We start from the raw sequence: 26934 nt of genomic DNA on the forward strand, positions 1-26934 counted from the left end.
CTCTGTAGTGCCTACACTGAACGATGTGTTATTCAGTGTAGGCACCCTCCTTCATTCCTGAACATGGCCATGTTCAGGCGATGGACAATGTCGGAAATGACCATCAGGAGCGCGCATCACTGGTAGTTTCTGACATTATAATGCACGATTACGATGACGTAATCGTGCAATCGCTCAGCAAAATCGCCAAGTGTGTACGCAGCTTTAGGGTTAGGCATTAGGGGGAGGATTAGGTTTAGGGTGCAGGGAGGGGGAGGTTAGGTTTAGGCACTAGGGGGTTTAGGGGTAAGGGTTAGTCTTACAGTCTGTCCTTATGGGTGTCAGGATTCTGCCACTTCCGGTATTCTGACCAGCGGCATCCTGCCCACCAGGATCTCATACCCAACCCACCTATACATAACCAGTGTAACCAACCCACCTGTATATAACCAGTGTAACCAACCCACCTGTATATAACCAGTGTAAATAGTGGAGTTATAAATTCATGGCTTCATTGTTTATTAAGAAATTGTATGTGATAACTGTGCACCCCCCTACTGTACATTATAGTGTTCATTCTAGCACCCTGCACCGGTCACAACCCCTGCAGTTCCTCTTTCCTGCCTGGGGTGTCGCTCTCTGCTCTGGTGCTTCTAGCACACTCTGGTCTGCAGCTCAGTAGTTTGTTCCATCAGCTCCAACTTTTATATGGTCCCATCACTCCAATAGCTATACCATTTACATTATAGAATGCACAGACTGGGAGGAGCATGGACATATGTATGCGTATACAGTGCTTTACTTACTAAACCCTTGTAGTACAGCAGCCTAACCTGTGCACTGCACATTATAAACATTCTCCATTGGTGTAAAATACAACTTCTGGCTTCGGGTCATATTATACATCATCAATACCTGTTTTTGAAACCTGTCCTAAAACAGCTCAACATCAGTATTTTGCAATCTCCTTCTTGTATCTTTAACTTCAATACTCCGATATCACACAGCGTTCCCTAAATCTTGATCCAACACAGGTTAAGTGTCCGGTACTAGACTTCCTTCACGACCTGAGAACACAGGCTGAAGCTACATACACAAACGGGTTTTTGAACGATTATCGTTATCATTTGAAAAAATTGTTCACTTTCTGAGTCAAACGATGAACGATTATCGTTCATGCGCATTCACATTTGTAGTTTGTAGTCAGTCAGGCTTGTCAACTGAACGATTTTCATTAAGGGAATATGCAAAAATAGTTTGTAGTTCAAAAAAAATCGTTCATTACACTTTAAAAAATCTGACAGATAATCTGACAGAAAATCATTCATAAAATCGTTGATAACAAAATGGTTGTGTGTGTCTGCAGCTTTAGAGATGACTGATGAGGTTTCTCCCGTCTGCTGCCATACGAGGATGTGCTTCACAAAGCCTATGAGGACTATCTGCTTACAGTGCTGAGGTGCAAATCAGCACTAACACAACAGCAACCTATCAGCACGTAGCTTATGTCTAAACTAGTAAAAGCCTGATATGGAAATAAATTGGTTCTTAGTCTCAGGGGTCTAGTTACTAAGCAGTGTTAGGAGACAGAGTGAAAAGTGATAAGAAAGTGATAAGGTGCCAGCCAATCAGCTTCCAACTGCCATCTCACAGGCTGTGTTTGAAAAATGACAGTTGGGAGCTGATTGGCTGGCACCTTATCACTTTCTTATCACTTTTCACTCTGTCTTCCTAACACTGCTTAGTAAATAGGCCCCTTAACCCGTCAAAACAGAACTTTGCCCATGGAGTTGACTAGGTATTGTCCAAGGAGGGATATGCAAATCTGGACCTCTCTGGGGTATTGGGTGCCTGTAAAGACCATTGCCCGTTATTTTAATAGGGATGAGGTGGCTGCAATGGATATTATGCCCTTGTGCGTATATGACCTGGCAAACTACACTGTCAAGCTCCTTGGGTTTGACAACAGTTAGTGAGCTGAAGAAAAGGGGTCACAGACTTGAAAGATGGAGGAAGAGAATGGTATAGGACAGTGTTGGCTAACCTTGACAGTCCAGCTGTTATGGAACTACATAACCCAGCATGCACTGCTACAGTTTTGTTATTAGGGCATGCTAAAACTGTGGCAGGGCATGCTGGGATATATAGTTCCACAACAGCTGCAGTGTCAAGGTTAGCCAACACTGGTATAGGATAAGCAAAAACTAATCAAGCATATTGAAGACTCCACAATCACCTGTAAAACAAAACAGAGCAGCTGTCATGCGAGATCATGGCAGCAAACAATATCCCAGCTCAGCTTTTCTGTACAGTGGAGGACGGTTGGTAAAACCAGCATGCCTGCAGCCTGATGTAGCCCTCTCCCAGTCAAGATGCAACAAGCCTGCAAACTTCTTTGCAGTTAAAGTATCCCCCATCTGGCGGGAATCTCGCAAGTGCCATCAAATGTGTGCCAAGTTTCCAGGTCACCTGTCTTCAGAGACCAGTTTTGACTAAAGACATTGCCGAAATTACCTGAAGGTTATGTCACAGCACCTGTGACCTGGACCCTGCCTCAAAAAAGCCTCCATTAGGGTGTATGGACATAATTGACCCGGTATTTGCAAATAATGGTACAAAAGGTCTTTGCAGACAGGCATTTTCCCTAAACCATTAAAGTAAGCAATTTCTGTGGGCTGGACGGCACAGTCCTTAGTTGGTTCAAATACTTTCTCTGGAGAATACTCATCGTCACCAGTGCCACTGCCATGGGGTGTTGCACAAGGTTCTATACCATCTCCCATGCTTTTTGCAGTATACATGCTACCACTGGGTGAAATAATCAGATGTCATGGCCTGGTCTGCCACTGCTATCCAGATACACGACTGTAGCTGCCCCTTACTCCTGGTACCGAGAAGCCAATAACCAACCCTAAATGGCTGCCTAGCTGAGCTCCAGGAGTGGATGAGTGCCAACCAACCCTAAATGGCTGCCTAGCTGAGCTCCAGGAGTGGATGAGTGCCAGTTGGCTGTGACTGAATCCTGATAAAACAGAGGTCCTCATGCTAGGAGCTCACCATCAATGACAAGCCTGCAGCATAGCCAACTAACTGGACTTACACTTTGGGTTTCAGAATTACAAACACTGAATATGTGCAGAATCTTGGTGCTGTCCTGGATTGTGGCTTGACACTTAAACATCAGGTACAGTACAATCCTCATTCTTTCATCTGAGGAACATAGCCAGAATCAAGCACTTAATTCCCTCAAGAGATCTGACTAAAGTCATACATGCATTTGTATCATAACACAGGGATAAATTTACTACAGGTCAATTTTAATCAATAGTAAAAAAACAAAACAAAAAAAACCAAAAACACCATCTTAAATCGATATGGTGTTTCAGGGGCTAAACTGCACAATTACTAATGGTGCATACACACGGTCAGATTTTTCTTCAGATCTGAACGATAACGATTTTAAAAACTATGCGCGTTCCCGATGGTCAGATAACGATATCTGATGTGTTTGCAGTCAGTTTTGGACGATTTCAGTCATTTTAATGCAGTTAAAAATCGTTCAAATCGTTGGTCAAAACGTTCATCTGACCATGTGTATGCTCCATTACACTTAAAGAAAAAAAAAACGATATATAAAAAAATTAAAAAAAAAAACCTTAACAAATGTGCGATTTAGCCCCTGAAAAACCAAAAAAATTAATTTAGATTAAAAGAATGAATTAAAATCGACCTTTAGTAAAGTTACTTTTTTTTTGCTGACTGTAAGCAAGCACCCCCTCCCTGCAATCGGTAATAAAGAGAGTCTGGTTAGTCCAACGTATGGGAGTTTATGACCAGTATTCTTAATTACTCTTCTACTGCTGGCCACACACACAGCGATATTTTACCCGATCGTTCCGATGTGTCAGAATCGGCCAGACAGATCATGTAAAATTTGGCCAAATCTTGAGTAAATCGAGAGTCCCCATTCATGACCACGATGCGCATCCCCGCTGGTCACACTTCGCATCGTCAGATCTGCCGTGCAGTAGGGCAGATCTGACAATCTAGGAGGCGATGCACTGTGAAAGTCTGGATGCAGGAGAGATCGTATGAAGACTGGACACCAAATTGTGTGCAGATCGTGTGCAGAGCTGCCGGGAGTCTCAAGGGAAATCGCACACATCGGCTCATAGTGTGCAGATCGCTGTGTGTGTGGCCAGCTTATGTCCATTAATAAGATCTGGGGCCCATGGTTGTCCTTTTTTAATGCTTGTTCCCCTTTCACTTAGCTCTTCCTCTCTCTTTCCATTCACCCCCCCCCCCCCCCCTTACTTACTTTTTTCTATCACTCTCTCCTAGGCAGATCTAGTCTCACCACCTCTCTCCTTTTTTTCCCCATATGTTCTTTTCCCTATTTATATTTTATTACAATGGATCTCCCAGTATCACTTGGTCTGAGTCCCATATAACCAGCTGTCTGATGGTTTCTCTCTGTATTTACAATTTATGGTGTAACCTTTATTTTGGAAACAGTGTATTGTGTTGTTCCTTAATAAATACATAAAAAAAAAATATAATAATAAATAATTACCCCCTAGACTACTGCAATGCCCACTTTACCTGGGTCTCCCAGCAAAAGAATTGAACTACTTGCAGCTGATAGAAGACACAGCTGCCAGTCTATTACCCAACCAACCAGCCCCGTTCCAGGCTCACAACACCCATTCTCTACTCCCTTCACTGGCTGTCTGTAAGATAGCGAATCTATTTCAAGATTGGCTTCCTGACAATCCAAACCCTACATAACCAGGGCCCAAGGTACCTGAAGCAGCTTCTGATTCCTTACTGCCCTGCCTTTACTGCGATCGGTAGATGAAGTACTATTAGCAGGGAAGCAGTAGGTATTACCACCGACAAGGGTGCAGTTCCCGATCGTCCCTAAGGTAAGTATCGCCAACCTAATTCTACCCCCTAACCCTAATCCCCCCCCTCTAAGTGCCTAACCCTAATCCCCCCTTCCCCTAGTCTAGTCCTCCCCCCCTTCCCCTAGTTAGCTGGGGGTTGAGCTTTCAGCTTTGCAGCTCCCACTCTATGGAACTTGCTCCTCACAGTTTGAAGCAGTCTAGAGTGGAGGCCTCTCAAACAGACTCCTGACCGGCTGCTCACATTTCCCTGCAGATTGCCCCTCTGAGCAATGTTGTGTTTGTGCCGTCAGCGAGTTACAGTCTTCTTACAGCAATAGGAGAAACCGCACTTTGAAAATCACCGTTGGTTTATTAATTTACTAGTAACACAGCCAAGACAGGCAACTTTAGTACACAGGTCCAAGATGAAAGTTATTTCTGAACATCCTCAAGTTGAGGTTCTGAAAGAAAGAAAAATAATGATAAGATTGTCAGCTAGGCGTTCCATTTCTCATGTATTCCAACTGTGACATCGTCAGAAAAGCTTGTAGGTGTAACCCGACATGGATTAAGCTACTGTACTTCGATATAAATTATAATACTGAACACATTTGCATTTTTCATGCTTTGTTGCCTAACAACCTGGAAATAATATGGATTGTGTGAAGGTGTGCGTCATTTCATTCACAGAACATGCCTGCAACTGGGAAGTTGTGTTTTTTTATATTGTGAATCCAACAACATTTAGGACAACGTAACAGAAAACTTCAGCGTGCATAACTATTCACCCCCTTAAAGTCAGTATTGTTTCAAGCCACCTTTTGCGGCAATTACAGCTGCAAGTCGCTTTGGATAAGTCTCTATGAGCTTGCCACATCTTGCCCCTGGGATTTTTGCCCATTTCTCAAGGCAAAACTGCTCCAGCTCCTTCATGTTGGATGGTTTCGGCTTGTGAACAGCAATCTTCAAGCCTGACCACAGATTCTCAATTGGATTGAGATCTGGGCTTTGACTAGGCCATTCCAACACATTTAAATGTTTCCCCTTAAACCACTCGAGTGTTGCTTTAGCAGTATGCTTCGGGTCATTGTCCTGCTGGAAGGGGAACCTCCGTCCCAGTCTCATATCACAGGCAGACAAACAAGTTTTGCTCAAGAATATCCCTGTATTTAGCACCATCCATCCTTCCCTCGACTCTTATCAGTTTCCCAGTCCCTGCTGCTGAAAAACATCCCCACAGCATGATGCTGCCACCACCATGTTTCACTGTGGAGATGGTATTCTTGGGGTGATGGGATGTGTTGGGTTTGCGCCAGACATAGCTTTTTCCTTGGTGGCCGAAAAGTTAAATTTTAGTCTCGCCTGACCAGAGCACCTTCCTCCATACATTTGGGGAGTCGCCCACATGCCTTTTGGCAGACTCAAATCATGTCTTCTTATTTTTATCACTAAGTAATGGCTTTTTTCTGGCTACTCTTCTATAAAGCCCAGCTCTATGGAGTGTACGGCTTATTGTGGTCACATGCACAGATACACCAGTCTCTCCTGTGGAACTCTGCAGCTCCTTCAGGATTACCTTTGGTCTCTGTGCTGCCTCTCTGATTAATGCCCTCCTTGTGCGGTCTGTGAGTTTTAGTGGGCGACCCTCTCTTGGCAGGTTCGTTGTGGTACCATGTTCTTTCCCTTTGATGGTGATGGATTTGATGGTGCTCCAGGGGATCATCAAAGATTTGGATATTTTTTTAAATAACCCAACCCAGAATTGTACTTCTCAACAACCTTGTCCCTGACTTGTTTGGAGAGCTCCTTGGTCTTCATGGTGTGATGCCTCTTGCTTAGTGGTGCTGCAGCCTCTGGGGCCTTTCAGAAAAGGTGTGTTTATACTAACAGATCATGTGACACTTAGATGTCACACAGGTGGACTTCATTTCACTAATTATGTGACTTCTGAAGGTAATTGGTTGCACCAGAACTTTTGAGGGGCTTCACAGCAAAGGGGGTGATTACATAGGCACCTGCCAATTTTCAGAATTTTATTTATAAAGATTATATTTTATAATATGAGATATGGTAAGAACTTACCCTTGTTATCTCTATTTCTACGAAGTCCATAGGGTTCCACAGGATACCTTGGGGGGTAATGGTGTGACGTCAGTCGCTGGGCACCATAGAGTTAAGCTTTTCAGCCTCCCAGGATGCACTAGGGTCCCCCTCCTATACCCCGCCCCCGAGCCAAGGCACCTCAGTTAGTTATCAAGCCATAGGCCGGAGGAGGAGAAAGAAGAGAGAGAAAGAAGATCTGGACACATACAAGAATCACATTCTCACCAGAGGGAGACGGAAAACCGGTGACCAGAGCAAAGCCCATCTGCAGCACAGGTGCGACAGGGCGGGAGTCCTGTGGAACCCTATGGACTTCGTAGAAATAGAGATAACAAGGGTAAGTTCTTACCATATCTCATTTTCTACATCAGGGTCCATAGGGTATCCACAGGATACCTTGGGGATGTCCCAAAGCAGTATCCTTTAAGGGTGGGGACGCTCCTGTGCAGAAAGGAGAATCCGCCGCCCGAAGGAAGCATCCTGAGAGACGAAGGTGTCAAACCTGTAATACCTCACGAAGGTATGGACAGAGGACCACGTAGCAGCCTTGCAGATCTGAACTGCCGAGGCACCACGTCGAGCTGCCCACGAAGGACCCACAGACCTAGTGGAATGAGCCTTCAGAGAAGGTGGGACCGGTAGGCCTTCATGAAGATAAGCTTCAGAAATAGCCATACGGATCCAGGCTGCCAAAGTTTGCTTTGAAGCAGGCCAACCCTTTTTACGGAAGCCATAGAGGACAAACAAAGCGTCCGACTTCCTAAACGAAGAAGTGCGGTCAACATAAGTCCTTAAGGCCCGCACAACATCCAAAGAGGCCTCACCCACGGAAAGACCCGGTGAGTTAAAGGCCGGAACAACTATTTCCTCGTTAACATGAAGCTGGGAAACAACTTTGGGAAGAAACTCGGGCCGAGTGCGGAGCACTGCCCTGTTCCCATGAAAAACCAAGAAAGGGGGTCTACAAGAAAGAGCCCCTAACTCAGAAACACGTCTGGCCGAAGCAATGGCCAGAAGGAAAACAGTCTTAGCTGTTAGCCATTTAAGATCCACTGAGCCCAGTGGTTCAAACGGCGGTCCTTGGAGAGCCCTCAGGACCACAGCCAAATCCCAAGGCGCCACAGGTGGAACAAAGGGCGGCTGAATGCGGAGAACACCCTGCATAAAGGTGCGCACATCCGGGATTGTAGCAATCCTACGGTGAAACCAGACAGATAGGGCCGAAACCTGTACCTTCAAAGAAGCAAGGCGAAGCCCATGATCTAGTCCCTGTTGCAGGAAGGCGAGAATCCGAGACAGACGAAACTCCCGCGGTGCATAACCTCTCGGTCGACACCACTGGAAGAACGTATGCCACACGCGATGGTATATCCTCGCGGAAGACGGTTTCTGAGCTCGTAACATGGTACGCACCACAGAGCTGGAAAACCCCCGGGACCTCAGCATGGCCGTCTCAACAGCCACGCCGTCAAAGACAGCCGAGTCAGGTCCGGGTGAAGGCAAGGACCCTGAGACAGAAGGTCCGGTCGTAGCGGTAACCGCAGAGGACTGTCCACGGACAGACCCTGAAGGTCTGAGAACCAGTGCCGTCTGGGCCACGCGGGAGCTATCAACAGGAGCGTCCCTCCTTCCTGTTTGAATTTCCGGATTACCCGTGGAAGAAGGGAGACCGGAGGGAACAGGTATGCGAACCGGAACGTCCACCGTACGGACAGAGCATCCACCAGAGACGCCCCTTCGTCTCTTGTGCGAGACCCGTACACCGGCAACTTGTTGTTGTGCCGGGACGCCATGAGGTCGATTTCTGGAAGACCCCACCTGTCCACCAGTAGTTGAAAAACGTCCGGGTGCAGGGACCATTCCCCCGGATGAACGTCTTGGCGACTTAGAAAGTCCGCCTCCCAATTTAGCACTCCCGGGATGAAGACCGCTGATATGGCCGGAAGATTGCGCTCCGCCCAAACCAGGATCCGAGAGACCTCTACGAGAGCCGCCCGACTACGAGTTCCTCCTTGCCTGTTTATGTAGGCCACGGTGGTAGCGTTGTCCGACTGGACCTGCACCGGGCGACCCTGGAGAAACCGCTGTGCCTGCTGGAGAGCATTGAAGACCGCACGGAGTTCCAAGATATTTATTGGAAGCTCCGCTTCTGTCGGCGTCCACCTGCCCTGGAACAAGTGTGGACCCGAAACTGCTCCCCAGCCCCGAAGACTGTCGTCCGTTGTCAACAGGACCCAATTTGGAACCCAGAACGGACGTCCCTTGTTGAGGTGGGTCGTCTGTAACCACCACGCAAGGGACAGGCGAACCTCCGGGGTGAGCACAATCGTCTGGGACTTCAGAGACTGAGGCAGCCCGTTCCACTTGGACAGGATCAGGTGCTGCAGAGGTCTGGAGTGAAATTGGGCGTATTCCACCATGTCGAACACCGACACCATGGAGCCCAGTAACCTCATCGCCGAGTGTAAGGACACCCGGCGGCTGTGCAGGCAACTGCGCACCCTTGACTGTAAAGCAGAGATCTTGTCCTCCGTCACGAAGATCCTTTGCTGTCCCGAGTCCAATAAGGCTCCAAGATGCAGAATCCTCCGAGACGGGATTAGAGTGGACTTCTGCCAGTTGATTAGCCAGCCGTGCCGTTGCAGCAGTGCAATGGTCAGGTCCAAGTGGCGTAACAGGAGCTCTGGAGATCCTGCCACCAATAACAGGTCGTCCAAATACGGCAACATGCGGATTCCCTGCAGCCGCAGAGAAGCCGCCATGACCGCCATCACCTTGGTGAAAACACGTGGTGCTGTTGCCAGGCCAAAAGGTAACGCCCGAAACTGGTCGCTGCGGATTGCAAACCTGAGGAACTGTTGATGGCGCAAAAGAATAGGGACATGCAGGTAAGCGTCCTGTATGTCCAATGACACCATGTAGTCCCCAGGTTCCAGCGCCAGAATGATGGACCGTAGGGTCTCCATCCGAAACTTCGGGACCCGCAAAGACTTGTTGAGTGCTTTGAGGTTGAGAATCGGACGATATGACCCATTGGGTTTCTGTACCAAAAATAGATTTGAATAGAAACCCTGGCCCCTCTGGGAGAATGGAACAGGCACTATAACTCCAGCCTGGAGCATAGTGTGCAATACCTTCCGCAGCTCCGTAGCCTTGTTCCGGTCTGATGGTAGACCCGTGGTGAAGAAGCGAGCCGGGGGTCTGTGCCGGAAGGAGAGGGCGTATCCGTGGGAAACCACCTCCAGAACCCAAGTGTCTGTCGTAGTGGTCGACCAACACTGGGCGAACTGTAGCAGGCGGCCTCCCACCCTGGGATCTCCCAAAGGGAGGCCCGGACCGTCAGGCCGCAGGCTTGTCATCTGGCTTGGGGGCCGGACGTCTGGTACTCCATGCCTGCTTCCGGGGCTTGACCGTTTTCTTAGGTCCAGCCTGTCGAGGAAACGACTGTGGTTTGGGCCTGCCCTGGGCCCTAGATGACCGAAAGGACGATGGTCCAGAACCAGAAGGAGCAGCAGCCGACGGGAGACAAGCAGATTTGGCTGCCGGCAGCGTGGCCACAATCTTATCCAGATCCGGACCGAAGAGAACTTCTCCGGTAAACGGCAACGCTTCCAGACCTTTCTTGGAATCTGCGTCCGCCTTCCAGGATCGCAGCCACAAGGTGCGACGAGCAGCTACCGCTGCTGAAGAAATTCTAGACACCAGAGTACTAATGTCTAGAGCCGCCTCGTTGATGTAGGTGGCCGAATCACGGAGATTGCCAATCAACTCCGCCTGTTCGGCCGGACAGTCGGATTCAAAAGAAGCCTCTAATGAATCCGCCCAGCGCTCCATCGCTCTGGCAACCCAGCAAATGGCCATAGCCGGCCGTGCTGCCCCCCCTGCAAGGGAATAAGCGGACTTCAGGCAGATTTCTACCTTGCGGTCTGTAGCATCCTTAAGGGAGGACATGGATGGCATCGGCAATGTGGCACTACGGACAAGACGGGTCACGTGAGAATCCACCTGTGGAGGGGATTCCCACTTAGCAAAATAATTATCCGCGAACGGATAAGCCACCGCCAGGCGTCTCTGCGGCTGGTATCGCTTGCCAGGCTGTTTCCACGCCTCCTCTAAATGGTCCACCAACTGACCCGAAAGAGGAAAGACTGTGGCATCGCCCTTCACATCTTTGAAAAAGGCATACTTAGATTTAGCCGCTGGGGGAACTTCGTCCTCAATCACCAAGGCTGTGCGGACCGCCCGAATAAGTCCAGGAATATATACTTTGGACTTAGCATCAGCGTCCTTAGTATGGAGAGGTTCCTGATCGTAAGGATCCAGAATCTCCCCATCATCAGACGTCCCTTCGTCATCCTCATAAGGAGCGGACAGAGACGCCACCGGCCTTTTATGAGGCCGCATCACAGACTCCCCTTGCAACACATCCGACAAGTGCTGTACAGAACTCGTCAGGGAGTTAACCCACGCTGGCTCCTGAGAACCCGGGAGCGGGGAAATAGGGAGACCGTGGGGTACCACCAATTGTCGTGGGAACCCCTGCATGGGTGACGACACCACAGACTGCTGGGACAAACCCATCGGAGTAAACGCGGGCTGCGGAGCTAACTGTCCCACTAAAGCTGTTAACGCCTGAGCGAAACAAGCCCAGGGTGGCTCCTGTACCGGTGCTGTAACCGTAATAGGCCGCGCCATGGACAAACACTGCCGGCAAAGGCCCTCCGCGCTACCCTCCCCCTCCGCTAACGGTACTTTGCACGTGGTACACTGTAGCCGGAGGGGAAAATCACTTTCAGACATGATGGCACCACGTATGTGACCTCTCTCACCAATTAAGTATTAAATAGGCGAGAGACCACCCTGCAGCACCGAACCGCAAGGGCTTTAGCAGAAAGAACAGGGACAGTAATAAAGCTGACAGTTTAGAGAAGAAAAGTTACAGGCAGCGCTAGCACAGTCACATACAATGCAGAGAAATAACAATTCCTGCACTAACAGCGCTGATCACTCAACTACACAGACACAGGGCCTGGTAGGACACAGCGCTGCATACACAGACCTGAGCCACAGCGGAGGAGAGGTATGCGGGGGGACCCAGACCACGATGCTTCCGTCCAGCGCTTCCAGCAGCGTTCACCATGCGTTCTGGAGAAGATGGCCGCCGAGGAGCAGAGAGGAGGCTGGCCTGGGGGAGGAGCGTTGCCACAGGACCAGTTGGCAGCATGCAGAGAGGGCTGTGTGCAGCGGGGGAGGCGCCGGCTGTGAGACAGGGAAGGCGCGCTCCCCTGGCATGCATTTAACCCCTGGGACGCCGCAGCGCTACCGCTCTGCTGCGGTCCGCTGTCCCAGGGGGTAGTGGAAAGCGCAGGTTGGTCGCCTGGCTCCACGCTGCAGCCAGTCCCCAGGGAGCCCCCTGCCTGGGGACTTAGGACCATGTGACCAGCGGGGACCCACCGCGGGACCCCGCTGCTTACCTTTGTCCCCCTTGGATCCGGCCATGGTCCGGAACATCTGGGGTCCCCGCTAGCTGTGACCCCAGATGCTCACCAGCATCCCCGGATCGGTACCGGCGTTCTGGTACCGGCGGGGGTGTAGGGAAGACAGCATGGACGTCAGGACTGACTGTCCATGCTGTACATCCAGATGTGCAGCCACAGCTGCACTGAAGAAAGCTTCAGGGGCTCTTCTAGCCCCCACTCCGACAGGTGCACCCGACGCCGGCCGGGCACCAAACTAAACTGAGGTGCCTTGGCTCGGGGGCGGGGTATAGGAGGGGGACCCTAGTGCATCCTGGGAGGCTGAAAAGCTTAACTCTATGGTGCCCAGCGACTGACGTCACACCTATACCCCCCAAGGTATCCTGTGGATACCCTATGGACCCTGATGTAGAAATATTTTTTCTTCATTTCACTTCACCAATTAGACTATTTTGTCCAGATCAATCACATAAAATTCAGATTAAAAAAAAAAACAGTTGTAATGTAACAAAAAAGATAAAAAGCCAAGGGGAGTGAATACTTTTGCAAGGCATTGTAATTATATCAGTGAGGGCGTGTCAGCGGAACTGTGAGCCATGCAGAGCTGTGTATAGTCATAATTACAACAGAGAAGGCGTGTCAGCGGAACTGTGAGCCATGCAGAGCTGTGTATAGTCATAATTACATCAGAGAAGGCGTGTCAGCGGAACTGTGAGCCATGCAGAGCTGTGTATAGTCATAATCACATAAGAGGCGTGTCAGCGGAACTGTGAGCCATACAGAGTTGTGTATAGTCATAATCACATGAGAGGCGTATCAGCGGAACTGTGAGCCATGCAGAGCTGTGTATAGTCATAATCACATAAGAGAGGCGTATCAGCGGAACTGTGAGCCATGCACAGCTGTGTATAGTCATAATTACATCAGAGAAGGCGTGTCAGCGGAACTGTGAGCTATGCAGAGCTGTGTACAGTCATAATCACATAAGAGGCGTGTCAGCGGAACTGTGAGCCATACAGAGTTGTGTACAGTCATAATTACATCAGAGAGAGGCGTATCAGCGGAACTGTGAGCCATGCAGAGCTGTGTACAGTCATAATCACATAAGAGAGGCGTATCAGCGGAACTGTGAGCCATGCAGAGCTGTGTACAGTCATAATCACATAAGAGAGGCGTATCAGCGGAACTGTGAGCCATACAGAGTTGTGTACAGTCATAATTACATCTGTTTTCTGATGGATCTTTTGCACCACAAATAGGGCTGATAAAGTACGAATAGGTGCAGTCAGGTCGCAGAAACGCATAGAACTCAGCCTATGGGCAAATATCCGCATTTAGATCTGTGCACGTAATGCGGGAGCAATTACGGCCAACTTGTGGTCACCTCTGCATCGGCCCGATTGGGTGCCTTTGCTTTCCACGCTTGTGTCACTAAATATTCCCATCATAGGAAAGAATCACTTCTATCTGTGGGCAGGAGCTGAACTAGTTACCATGCACACTATGGAGGTTTTGGAGAATAACCTGTGACAATAAGTGACATGGTAACTGGTATGGTAAATGGGAATGAAATAACCACTTGAAACCTAAAAGCTACCAACCTTCAAACTTGAATTCTGGGAACTTGTTCATGTCTCCACCTCCAAATAACCTCTCCAGCTTGCTGATGTCTTCATTGAGTTCTTTCTGGGAGTCCGGAGTGGCATCAACAGGGCCTCCAGCTTTTCTGCAGCAGCAAAGCATAAATGTTATGGAAGTATGTTTAAGGTGAAAAACAGCAGCATAACTACATTGCCTGTAAAATTTCCAATATGTGACCCAGAGCCACAGACTGTCCAGCCAAAGGTCTCAGCCAGCCCTGCGCCCCTAAGGGTAGCTCCTCACTACACTGCTCTCCCATCTGTCCTTAGGGAAATGCTAAGGGAAAGGTACTCTCAGCTAAGCGACTGGGGATTAATGACCAGGCAATTGGAAGCTTATTGCGTTGACTAAGTAATATATTACATCCCACAGCCTTTTTATTGTGATTGGAGTATGCTCATTTCTTAAAGTACTTTGCATGTTTATTTACATGCCAAGGACCATCTGTTCTAATAAGACTGATCTTAAATATAGATCCAGCAATATCATCTTATGACAACATAATGAATATTGAATAATCTTATGGTCTGCAGCAACGCTAAATACCGCATAATAACCTTACGGGATACACACTTGTGCGCTATCGGCCTGATTCAGAGGTGTACACTATGCCGACATTCACGCATTTGAGCGATTTTTTTGGTATGGCGTATGCGCGACGTGTCGATGAAAGTCTCACTGTGCACGCCTCAAGCTGTAGTTTTACAAGGCATTCACAATGTCTTTGTGATGGCAAGGTCCTGAGCAGAACACTGTGATCCATGGGTGTTCCTGGGTGGAATTGGGGAGGTGACCGAAAATGTTCATAAAAGGAGGCCGGTCCGTGGGTGTGTTACAGGAGTTCCAACGTTGTGTCTGCGCTCAAAGCTGCTTTCCCTATCACAGAACAACAGTCTCAGAGGCCATTTTTAAAGAGAACGTTGACCCAGAATTTGCACAGTCCAGGAATTGGCGTCAATGGCGGTATGTTCTCCAACCCCCAGAGAATCTGCACACAATGCAGTTAGGGGAAGTGGATGTAGCAATATTTGCTCAGTCCATCGCACACTCTCTCGGGCGGAGAGTGTTAGCAGGCAGTAGCATCATTTTGCACATAGATTTCGAGCACAAATCGATGCTGCAAATATAACAGCACGCAACAATATATTAGGCACCATAATATGACTCAAAGGTAAAACATGCTTTGGAAATAACAAAAAAAGCAGCGAATCACCACTGCGCTCCTTAGCTTATTTTATGCTTTGTCATATTTCAGCTACCAGCATTCTCATTTTTAGGAGACACTGTTCGGAAGCATGAATGATTTGTGGATTTGATCAGAGTTAATTTGATAATTAGGTGCCAGTCTTAGCGCCGTGTACTTGTAGGAAGAGATTTCTCCTCACCATGATAAACTGAACAGCTCCAAGCTCAGAGAACTGTACAAAACATATAAATATATTATATATACTGGGTAATGTTATCCACAGATCCTCATTTTACAATTAGCAAAATCTTAACATGATGAGAGTTTAATATAGAAATCATGACATTTACTTACTGGCTCTTTGTATTGTATTCCCGGATCTTATCCACAAAGAGTTTCTGGATGGGGTCTAACTCCTTGGTCTTGTTGAAAGCTATGGCAGTCAGCCCAATGTTTCTCCTCAAATGAACAGAGACTGCAGATCGGAAGACAGAGGAGAAGCGGAAGAGATGCTGGAGAACCATGGCTTTACCTGAACCTCACCTAGAGAAATGCAGAAAGGGCATAAATAAAATTATAAATGCTGAACCATTACTCACACGAATGGAATTTACTAGGTGCCTCAGTGATATCAGAGGCTGCAGAGGAGAAGGATGTAGGAGGTGCAGGCCGGGGAGGCACAGAGGCTGGAGAGGAGAAGGAGGTAGGATGTGCAGGCACAGAAACTGGAGAGGATCAGCAGGAGGTGCAGGCAGGGGAGGCACAGAGGCTGGAGAGGATCAGCAGGAGGTGCAGGCAGGGGGGGCACAGAGGCTGGAGAGGAGAAGGAGGTAGGAGGTGCAGGCACAGAGGCTGGAGAGGAGAAGGAGGTAGGAGGTGCAGGCACAGAGGCTGGAGAGGAGAAGGAGGTGCAGGCACAGAGGCTGGAGAGGAGAAGGAGGTGCAGGCACAGAGGCTGGAGAGGAGAAGGAGGTAGGATGTGCAGGCACAGAGACTGGAGAGGATCAGCAGGAGGTGCAGGCAGGGGAGGCACAGAGGCTGGAGAGGATCAGCAGGAGGTGCAGAGAGGCTGGAGAGGAGAAGGAGGTAGGAGGTGCAGGCACAGAGGCTGGAGAGGAGAAGGATGTGCAGGCGCAGAGGCTGGAGAGGAGAAGGAGGTGCAGGCGCAGAGGCTGGAGAGGAGAAGGAGGTGCAGGCACAGAGGCTGGAGAGGAGAAGGAGGTGCAGGCACAGAGGCTGGAGTGGATCAGCAGGAGGTAGGAGGTGCAGGCTGGGGAGTCACAGAGGATCAGCAGGAGGTAGAGGCACAGAGGCTGAAGAGGAGTAATAAGAGCAGCAGGAGGCACAGAGGAAGAGAAGCAGCAGGAGGTAGGGGTGTTGGAGTAAGAGACCCTGCAGGCAGACGGTGACTCTCTCGCTAGGCATGATGGAAAGACACGGGTCACCCTCCCCCGGATAAAAGGCTGATGACAATGTGTAGCAATACCCCGCTATATATCCCCGTGCTATAGCAGCCGTTCCGGTCAGCGACCGTGCCCCGTGCGGCTCCGATCACCAGCTCACCCGCCGCTGCCGCTCACCTTTCCGGTCACCTTGCTGGTCTGTCTGTCACCGAGCGTCCGCAGAAGGCGCAGCACAGTGATGACGTTAGACGTAGGACGTTCTCGGTACAGCTCCGCCCTCTGTGACAGTCCTAGAGCCGGCCCGGATCCCAGCTGACCATAGAGAGCTAGTGCTGCTGAGAGGTATATTTCCCCATCAGATACTGTACCTGGAAGTGACGTAAACTGAGGGCGGAAGTGCAGTTTCCTGCCCACACAGTCCACCAAAAAAAGAAAGGTGGCCCCTCGCGGGCTCACTTCGCTCGCCACATGATTATATTTGCACTCTCTGGGTCTCATTCAGACCCGGTCGCAAGTGCTGAGCGCTTGCAACTGGGTTGATGTTAAGCCCCTGCGCACGCGCAGCGCCCGCACTGCGCATGCGCAAGCCCCGGAGCGAGAGAGAAGTTCTCTCGCTCCGGAGCTCACTACAAAATGGGCGGCTGTCGATGGTGATCGACAGCTCGCCCCGTTTTGTTGGCGGGGCGGGGGGTGGCTACACAAACGGAGGCGTTCCTGACCGGAACGCTTGCCTTTTTCTGGGCGGCCGCACTGACATCAGCAGTGATGTCAGTGGGGAGTTTCCTGCTCGATCATAGGAAGCTCCCTGGGGCTTGCAGCTGCCGAGACCCAACCTTAGGGTCTCGTCGCAAGCCCCAATGGTCACGATGGTCTTGACCATCGCGACCATCAACCTGGTCGGTCACTAAAGCTGTGGGTGGTAACCCACAGCTTAGCTAGCGACCAGGAGGCCGCACTTAAAAATACAAGCGGCCTTCCTCATTCAGAACGAGCGCTCGCTTCTTGCGAGCGCCTCTGAATGAGGGCCTCTATGCTTACTTGGATGGTGAGGAATGACGTTGGACACTGGCTGATAACTTCAGGGTCAATCTACGGAAGGGGATCTAGCTGCTTCCGCTGCGGGTGGGGAAAGGTATGAAAGTGGCGTACAGTGAGGGCGGAAGTGCAGTTCCCTGGCCGCACAATTCACTAAAAAAAGAAAATTGGCCCTTGGCGGACTTGCTTTGCTCGCCACGCTTCGGGTGCGCCACAAGATTATATTCCCCCTCTATGCCCACTTGGATGGTAGGGAATGACGTTGGACAGTAACTGATGACGTCAGGGTACAGAAACTGAAGGGGATCTAGCTGTAAACTTTTTTGGGGGGGGAGGGAGGGGGAGGCAGCTCGTGCTCAGTCACTGTCCGTCACCCCTCCTGGCAATCAGCCAGGCCAGAGGGCATAGGCAGCAACTGTGATGAACGATCACAGGAGCCTGTCCTGCCTGGCAGGGTTTGCAAAACAGTAAAAAAAAAAAAACATCTAATAAAGGTGCGTATCCACTTGCCGACTGAGAAACGTTTGAACAATTACGACATCGTAATCGTTTAGTTGTTCCTCATCCTGTAGGTGCCCACACTGTACGATATGTCGTTCAGTGCAGGCACCCTCCCTCATCCTCGAACATGCCCAATCTATCGTTACTGGAAGATTGACCGGCATGTTCGGGCAATGATTGATGTCGGAAACGTACAACGGGAGTGCACATCTCTGGTCGTTTTCGACACTTTCATGCCCGATTAATGAGTGATTAAACAATTACTAAGTCGTAATCGTTCAATCACTCTGTTTAATCGGCAAGTGGATACGTGGCATTACTGTTTGGGAACAATGTTATTGTCAATAACAGTCACAATTATACTACTAGTGGCATGTACACTGAAGTGCCAAAGTCTTAGGATAGCAGTATGTAAAGGTAATGGTTGGTAGCATTACGGTACTCTGACGTCTTGGAAATGCTCAGACCTGCACTAGTTGTAATCTGACATTTTGTTTGAACACCAGCTAGGCTGCTCATGGCACGGCGTTGATAGGTGCCCAACGGATAGGACATTCCATTTCCGAAGTTGTGCAGGCATTCAACATTCCTTGATCTACCATGTGCCTGGAATACCTTATGGAAGGCATTACCACCCACCGTGGACCGCACTGGCCAACCACGGGTGCTTAATGATCATGACCAGCGGCATCTCGCCAGAATTGTTTGTGGTAACATACAAACGACACCGGCTCAAGTCACAGCCACATTCAATGCAGGAGGTATCAGACGCATATCCAGCAGGTCAGTGCAGCGTTCTTTAGCTTCCATGGGATATGGGAGCAGAATACCCACCAGAGTGCCCCTGTCAACACTACAATACCGGACACAGCGCCTCACCTGGGCTCATGACGTCGCTAATTGGACCCTGGAGGACTGGCAACGTGTGGCTTGGTCCGATGAGTCACAGTTCCAGTTGTTTATGGCTGGTGGCAGGGTTCAGGTGTGTTACGGACCCCATGAGGCCAAGGATCCCAGTTGTTAAGGCATCGTGCAGGCTGCTGCTGGTTCTATAATGGTGTGGAGTGTGTTCACGTAGCATGGGTTGGGTCATGCTACGGGAGACCCTAAACCTAACCCTCCCCCACCGCGCGGCTATCCGCTCTCGACGCTCGGCTTACCTACGTTCGGTATGCCGGGTGTCTGGATTTTGGTGTGGGGCTAATGATAGGCGTCAATATTTAGACGCCTATCATTAGTCCCATGGCGGGATTTCACTGTCGGAAAGTCGGCGGTCGGTATTTCGACCGCCGGCTTCCTGACTACATACCCTTGCTCCTATGTGTCTGGGAAAGGGCCTGCAATGTGCTAATTCTACTGACTCATGCTGGGCTGGCTGCAGCCTTCTCTTGGTTACTCCTCTGCTGGCATGCAAGTGCCCAGCTGCAGTGCTGCCACCCCTTACACATTTAGAGGGGTGGCAGCAATATTATGTGACAATTATTTTTTTACTGACACATTACAACACATTGGTAAGTCAGGCTTGCCTACCCTCCCGATTTGGTCGGGAGCCTCCTGAATATCGGGTGCCGCTCCCGACCCCCCGGAAAGGCAGGCAAGCCTCCCGGCTGCAGCCTGCCCCCCGCACTACTAGAAACCCCCGCAGCGGGGATGCCCGATGACGCGATTCGCGCTGAATCGCGTCATCGCGGCTCCACCCCCCGCTTTACAATGCCTTTATTTTTGGTATTGTGAAGAGGGGGCGGGGCCATGATGACGCGTTCGTGCGGTCATGCCCCGGCCCCGCCCCCAAAACGCCGTCATAGCCGGCCACGCCTCCCCCTCTATGCAGGCATTCAGCTCCCTCCCGGAAGGAGGGAGCTGAATGTCGGCAAGTATGTGGTAAGTTTCTAGAACCAAAAGAAACAGTAGCTGCAAAAATGAGGGGTTTGCGGTTATTAAGAGGGATCTAAAAAAGCTGTACACTTTTCTGTGCATTATTATAGTGTCAGAATAGGCTCTGATTTGGTATCTAGACCACTGGTTTTCAAATTCGGTCCTCAAGGCACCCTACCAGTCTGGGTTTTCAGGATATCCATGCTTGAGCACAGCTGGCTTAATTAGTACAACAGTTTGATATAACCATCTGTGCTCAGCCATGGATATCCTTAAAACCTGGACTGGGTGCCTTGAAGACCGAGTTTGTAAACCACTGATCTAGACTATTTTTCTTTTACTGTCAGTAAATATAGTTTTGTTGCCAGCCAAGATTACTAACCCCAGGGTTGGATTTATGGGCCAGGCCGCCCCTAGGCACAATATTATTGGGTGCCCACTGCAGCGCCGTAGTTAGACGGCAGTGCGCCCAGTGCAGCACTGCCGCCCCTCTCACTCCCTCTCCGCCCCCCCCTGAGCGCTTACCCTACCTTCCGGCTGCAGGAGGGCGGGCGGGATCTTCCGGCGATTTTTCAATGTCCGGCGCGCACCAGCCGGAGGTCTCTATCTGCAGACCTCCGGCACAGAAAACTGTGTGGCCGGTGCCGCTGCAGGATGGCGCCCGGTGCACATGACCCCTCAGCCCCCCCCTAGTTGCGGCCCTGGCCCACTGTTCCTGACTCAATGGAAATGGTTTTTTTCCAATCTATCCCCAGATTGCGATGTTTCCCACCATCAAATGCTTGTTTCCGATGGCTCATCTATTGTGTAATTATGTTAATTCAGCAGCAGACATTTGGAAGCAGTGTCCACAGCACAGCAAATCTGCACGAGTGAATTTCCAGCTACGACTGCACACTAAATAATCATTGATGTTTAAACCATGGACTGGCTTCCTTGCAATTGTTACATGCGATGGGCATTCCTACTCAAAATATACTCTAAAGCATGGTTAAAATACTTAGGCCGTATTCAATTAGCCGCGAAAAGCCGAGATCTGTGAAAAAGTATCGCTGATTGCGACTTTTCGCCTGTCGGATATTATCACCGTATTCAATTTCATCCGCTCTTCGCGTATGCAGAAAGTCAATGCGATGTAATACGCAAAAAAGATTCGCCTCTGAATAGATGGAGAAAATAAGTGCAAAATTTTTATTTTGAGGTGCGAAGGTGGGGAAACCACTCAGAACCCTTGAGACCGCCGCCCAAAGGACAATTGTGTCAAAAAATTCCAGAAAAAGACTTAGATAAATAGCACCAACCAATCAGCTCCTAACTGGACAGTTAGGAGCTGATTGGTTGGTGCTATTTACCTCCTATTTTATCTCTCTCCAAGCTTTATTAAATCTCTCCCCCTTAAGTACACCCCCAAAAAATACTTTGAATTTGGGGGCATAAAAGTGTAAAGTGGGGGGACAAGTTTGCAAACTAGCGATATAAAAAAAGGTTCTGGTGGGTGCACTAAGAAGGGGTCTAATGTTTTGGGGATTGCAGGTGCTTTTATGAGGGTGGAAATTCGCATTTATTAAAACTGCACTTTAGAAACATTAAAAGACGCTAGCACCCATTTTCAGGTACCCCAAATTTGACAGGACTACTTATTTTCCCACAAAAATACAGCTTTATGCCATTCTTCACCACTTGTGCAAAGATGGTAATTAGTGGCAATTGTGCAAACTTAAGTACGCCAGTTTCATTAGGGCTAATCGGGCACTACTACATTGATCCCCAAAGTTTCTACATCTTTTTGGGGGGTTCAGGCTGATTTCCCCGATTCTGACACCACTTTCCGCTTGTTCTGACTTTGCGTGTCGCCGTTTTTGCGTGTTTTGGAATTGAATGGGGTGAATAGCGGGGACGCGCACTATAAGTTTCTGCAGCTAAAATACGTGATGTAGGCGAAAAGTGCAGCATGCAAAACTTTATCACGGGTGCGAAACTAATTGAATACCACACTTAATGTCACCTATTTATATGGTACAGTTAGGGGTGCATAAAGAGGAAGGAGGGGTGGTGGAGCCATGCCACTCAGACACTAATACATGTATTTATGGGATGCGGTTAAAATCCCGACAGTTGGAATGCCGCCGCGTAGAATGCCGGAGCTGGAATCCCAACAGTCAGAATGCTGGCACGTAGAATGCCGACGGTAAGTAGCAGGTTTAGGGGGAGGGTTAAGCACTAAGGGTTAGGTTTAGGGTGCGGAGAGGGGGAGGTTAGGTTTAGACACTAGAGCTGTAGGCTATTGGGAGGGGGAGGTTAGGTTTAGGCACTAGTGCGGGAGGGTAGGTAGAGGGGGAGGGTTAGGAAGCGAAGAGGAGGAGGTTTGGTTTAGGCACTATAGCGGGAGGGTTAGGTTTAGGGAGCGTAGATGAGAGGGGGAGATTAGGTTTAGGCACTAGAGCTGGAGGGTAGGGGGAGGCTTGGTTTAGGGTGCGGAGAGGGGGACGTTAGGTTTAGGCACTAGAGCTGGAGGGTAGGGGGAGGGTTAGGTTTAGGGTGCGGAGAAGGGGGAGGTTAGGTTTAGTCACTAGCGTGGGAGGTTAGGGGAGGGGAGGGGGAGGGTTAGGGAGAGGAGAGGAGGAGGTTAGGTTTAGGCACTAGCGTGGGAGGTTAGGGTAGCGAGAGGTGGAGGGTTAGGCACTAAGGGGTAGGTTTAAGGTGTGGAGTGGGCCATATTAGGTTTAGGCACTTGGGGGGGGGAGGTTGGATTTAGGCACTAGCACGGGAGGTTAGAGTAGGGAGGGTTAGGTTTAGGGTGTGTAGAGGGGGAGGTCAGGTTTAGGCACTAGCGCGGGAGGTTAGGGTAGGGAGAGGGGGAGGGTTAAGATTAGGGTGCGGAGAGGGGGAGGTTAGGTTTAGGCACTAGCGCGGGAGGTTAGGAGAGGGGGAGGGTTAGAATACTAACTGACAAGTGTAGATATTCTAACCCTGTTGGGATTCTGACCGCTGGGATCCCGAACTCCAGCATCCCGTATTTAAAATGTAAGTATGAAGAACAACCTTCTCTGATAAAAAAGAGGACTGGCAAAACCTTTCTGGTTAGAATAGAAATAACAGATGAGTGGTAGTGATGGCAGAGTGATAGGTACCTGGCTAATGCTACCTACCAACCACTATGGATGTGTGCAGCAGACACGCCCTGGGACCCCATTCTATCCCCCTTCAAAGTACAGAGAGCAGCAATGCATAGAGCGATAGAAATCATAGGTTTAATTGTTCCCTTCTAGGGGCCTAATTATACAGCCTGAAAAGATATTCATATTTTGTAATTGATTAGAAATGTTGTTAATTATTTATTGGAAATGTGCTTTATTTTAGTAATAAAACATTTTTTTTTGCTCTCCCGCCCCCTGTTGTTACCATCTTGCAGGGCCAGATTAACAATGGGGCGGGTGGAGCTGCAGCTCCAGGCCCCCATTGAAAATAGGCCCACAGGAGACTGACAGCGTTGACAGGAAAACCTTTTTCCTCTCACCTCATACTGCTGCCACTGAACACTTAAGTAATTTGGTCAGTTCAGTATATGATGTCCTGGTGCCTTCCAAAACCAAGCCGTAAATATATTCAGGGACTGGCACAATGTAGAAAAAATACTTGTCACCACTTATTTTTTCTACATTATGCCAGTCCCTGGAGTGCCGCCTCTCTCTGCTTTTACAAACATACATTATGTATGTATGTGTGCATATATATGTATACATTTATAAGCTTCACTTAGTGACTCTTTTTTTTCGTTCTCACTATAGGCTATAGATCGAATATCTTCTTGGAATAGCTATTAATAAGATGAGGTCCTTTTTATATAGATAGATGTCACATTCATGACATCACTAATTACCCCACATGCTCTTTAGTAGAGAGGTTTCAAATTCACTAAGGGAAGTGGATAGATCCCCTTCAGTTTTTGTACCCTAACGTCATCAGTTACTGTCCAACGTCATTCGTTACCATAAACATGGAGAGGAAATATAAATCTGCCCGAAGCGCGGACTGTATGGGCATGGAACCGCACTTCCGCCCTCACATCACGTCACTTCAAATACTGAGGAGGAAATATACCTTTCCAAGCACTAAGTGCCATTTTTCTTTCTTTGTCACATTAATAAGGGGTATTTCCTTTTGTTTGTAGACATTCACAGTACACTGTTGATATAAGTGGAGTGGGGAGTGCAGCTGAGGTGACTAAAGGAAGGCGCTAGCCACACTCCCTGTGCAGACCGCACTCCCACATCACTGGTCATATCCCACCACATCACTAGTCACACCCCCTGAGGCAGCAGACAATAGACCTTTTGTCAATTTCAGCTTCAGGCCCTTGTGGACCTTAATCTACCACTGGAAAGGCTCTAGCTCTAGTCCGCAGCCAGGAATCCAAACTCCCCTGTGCCTCTGGATCACTGAGATGTGAGTTCAGGTTCTTCAGCTCTGATGTCCAGCCCCAGATATTCCACATATGCACAATGTATTGATGATTTTACTGCATAGTGCATATACTGTAAATGTACACATACCCATTCATATTTTCATGGCCTATTTGACCAGATGCCTTGCATGGTACTTTATAGGTTTGTGGTCTGAGTGCGCATACCAGTTAAAGTAAAGGCACCTGTACATGTAGCTTACTGTTATACTAGGAACATCCCATCAATTTTTTAGACTTTTAAGTTTTTTTGTTAATGTATAGCACCTTTGAGCCCATCTGTGTATTATGTAAATAATACTGAAAGCACATTTTTAAGTCATGTAAGGATGTTGTCACACATCATGGTCTGAGGACCTCATTCAGAGTCGGTCGAATCGGCCACACGGGAAAAGGGGCCGGATATGCAAATGATTCCCTCGCAAGTTGCGTCCCTAAGTTCGGAGCGGTAGCTGGCCGACCAAGGGGAAGAAGCGGCCGGAATACAAAAAAATACGCCCACTTCTCGTACGCATTGCACGTCATCTCCGGGCATATAAGGATTAATCGAGACCATCGGGAACCATCGGAACTGGTCGTAGAGCTTAAGGTTGACCATACCCTCTCTTAAGCTCTACGATCATGTCAGTGTAAAAACCTCCCATGTCACATGTGCCATGACGCTACTTTGTTAATTATGCACTCCCATAAACCGTATGCACTCCCATAAAACACCGTCCGCATAATTAGGCAAGCCTGCGTTCGGATCTCCACTCCCTCGTATTCAAGCACCTTCCCCTGTTACCAACCACAAACGCCTCAATCTGTCACTCAAACTACCGACCTGGCTGTGTTCAAGGAGAGAGAAATTTCTGATCGTAGCGGCTAGTTTGCGCACGCGCATTGCGAACTTTACGCATGCGCAGTATAGCGAACATCGGTGGTGTACGACCGTGCGACCGCTTCGACCGACTCTGATAGAGGTCCTGAGTCCCTGTTACCAGGTCTGGCTGTGTTAATCCTCAGGAATTTATTTACATGCACAGACTTAAAACATAGGCTGCTTGTGTGTGGTATCAACATTACGTGCCCATCTCAATCAGGCCCTCTATGTTTTCCAACAGAACATATAATGTACACCATTTTTAAAGTCCTCTCTGTTGACCTTTTAAGGGATAAATCTTCTTTTAGCCCTACCATGCCTTGCCCTTTAACTTCCACAATGTTTCTGTTATGGAGTTAATGCATAGCAAATCCACATATATTTAAGCAAGACACTTTTACTTCTTTTTTAAACTTTATTTTATTAATTGAGCAATGGCTAGAGTTCAGTAAAAGAATCAGTAGTGCATTTCCTGGGATGTAGCCAACATTGGGGCAGGTAACAAGCAGGGCATCTCCAGGGACGTAGCCAAGATCGGTCCAGGCAGCAGACAGTGCATCTCCAGGGATGTAGCCAAGGTCAAGGCAGGCAGCAGATCTCCTGGGACGTAGCTGAAGTTGAAGCAGGTGGCAGACAGTGCATCTCCTGGGACATAGCCGAGGTCAAAGAAGATGGCAGACAGTGCATCACCAGGGACGTAGCCGAGGTCGGGGCAGGTGACAGTGCATCTCCAAGGTTGCAGCCGAGTCGGGGCAGGTGGCAGACAGTGCATCTCCAGAGACATAGTTGAGGTCAGGGCAGGCAGCAGACAGTGCATCTCCAGGGACATAGCAGAGGTTGAGGCAGGCGGCAGACAGTACACCTCCAGGGACATAGCTGAGGTCAGGGCAGGCAGCAGACAGTGCATCTCCAGGGACATAGCAGAGGTCAGGGCAGGCAGCAGACAGTGCATCTCCAGGGACATAGCAGAGGTCAGGGCAGGCGGCAGACAGTGCATTTCCAGGGACATAGCTGAGTTCGGGGCAGGCGGCAGACTGCATCTCCAGGGACATAGCAGAGGTCGAGGCAGTCGGCAGACAGTGCATCTCCTTGGACATAGCTGAGGTCAGGGCAGGAGGCAGACAGTGCATTTCCAGGGACATAGCTGAGTTCGGGGCAGGCGACAGACTGCATCTCCAGGGACATAGCAGAGGTCGAGGCAGGCGGCAGACAGTGCATCTCTTGGGACATAGCTGAGGTCAGGGCAGGCGGCAGACAGTGCATTTCCAGGGACATAGCTCAGGTCAGGGCAGGTGGCAGACAGTGCATCTCCAGGGACATAGCAAAGGTCGGAACAGGCGACAGACAGTGTATCTTCAGGGTCACAACTGAGGTTGAGGCAGGCGGCAGACAGTGCATCCCCAGGGACGTAGCTGAGGTCAGAGCAGGCGGAAGACAGTGCATCTCCAGGGACATAGCTGAGGTCAGGGTAGGCAGCAGGCACAAGATGTTTTTAGGACTACTACTTTTTGTTAGACCAGGTCT

At 49.3% G+C, this 26934-nt stretch overlaps 1 protein-coding gene across 3 annotated transcripts; it reads right to left on the reverse strand.

The window, feature by feature from the left end:
• Nucleotides 1-5215: 5215 nt before the first annotated feature.
• Nucleotides 5216-16988, reverse strand: ATP5PF (ATP synthase peripheral stalk subunit F6). Of its 3 annotated transcripts, none has more exons than XM_088481686.1 (4): nt 16836-16988; nt 15627-15815; nt 14047-14171; nt 5216-5326 (listed from the first exon to the last, which is right to left on the reverse strand). In XM_088481686.1, the coding sequence occupies exons 2-4, from the start codon at nt 15794-15796 to the stop codon at nt 5298-5300; spliced, it is 324 nt and encodes a 107-aa protein (XP_088337812.1). In that variant the 5' UTR covers nt 15797-15815; nt 16836-16988; the 3' UTR covers nt 5216-5297. The 3 variants fall into 3 exon arrangements, with proteins under 3 accessions (XP_088337812.1, XP_088337810.1, XP_088337811.1); XM_088481684.1 differs by having other exon boundaries at nt 16853-16986; XM_088481685.1 differs by having other exon boundaries at nt 16759-16846.
• Between the last annotated feature and the right edge of the window lie 9946 nt (nt 16989-26934).

This window comes from Taudactylus pleione, unplaced genomic scaffold, assembly GCF_031769625.1.
Source record: "Taudactylus pleione unplaced genomic scaffold, aTauple2 ptg000276l, whole genome shotgun sequence".
NCBI classification, from domain to species: Eukaryota; Metazoa; Chordata; class Amphibia; order Anura; family Myobatrachidae; genus Taudactylus; species Taudactylus pleione.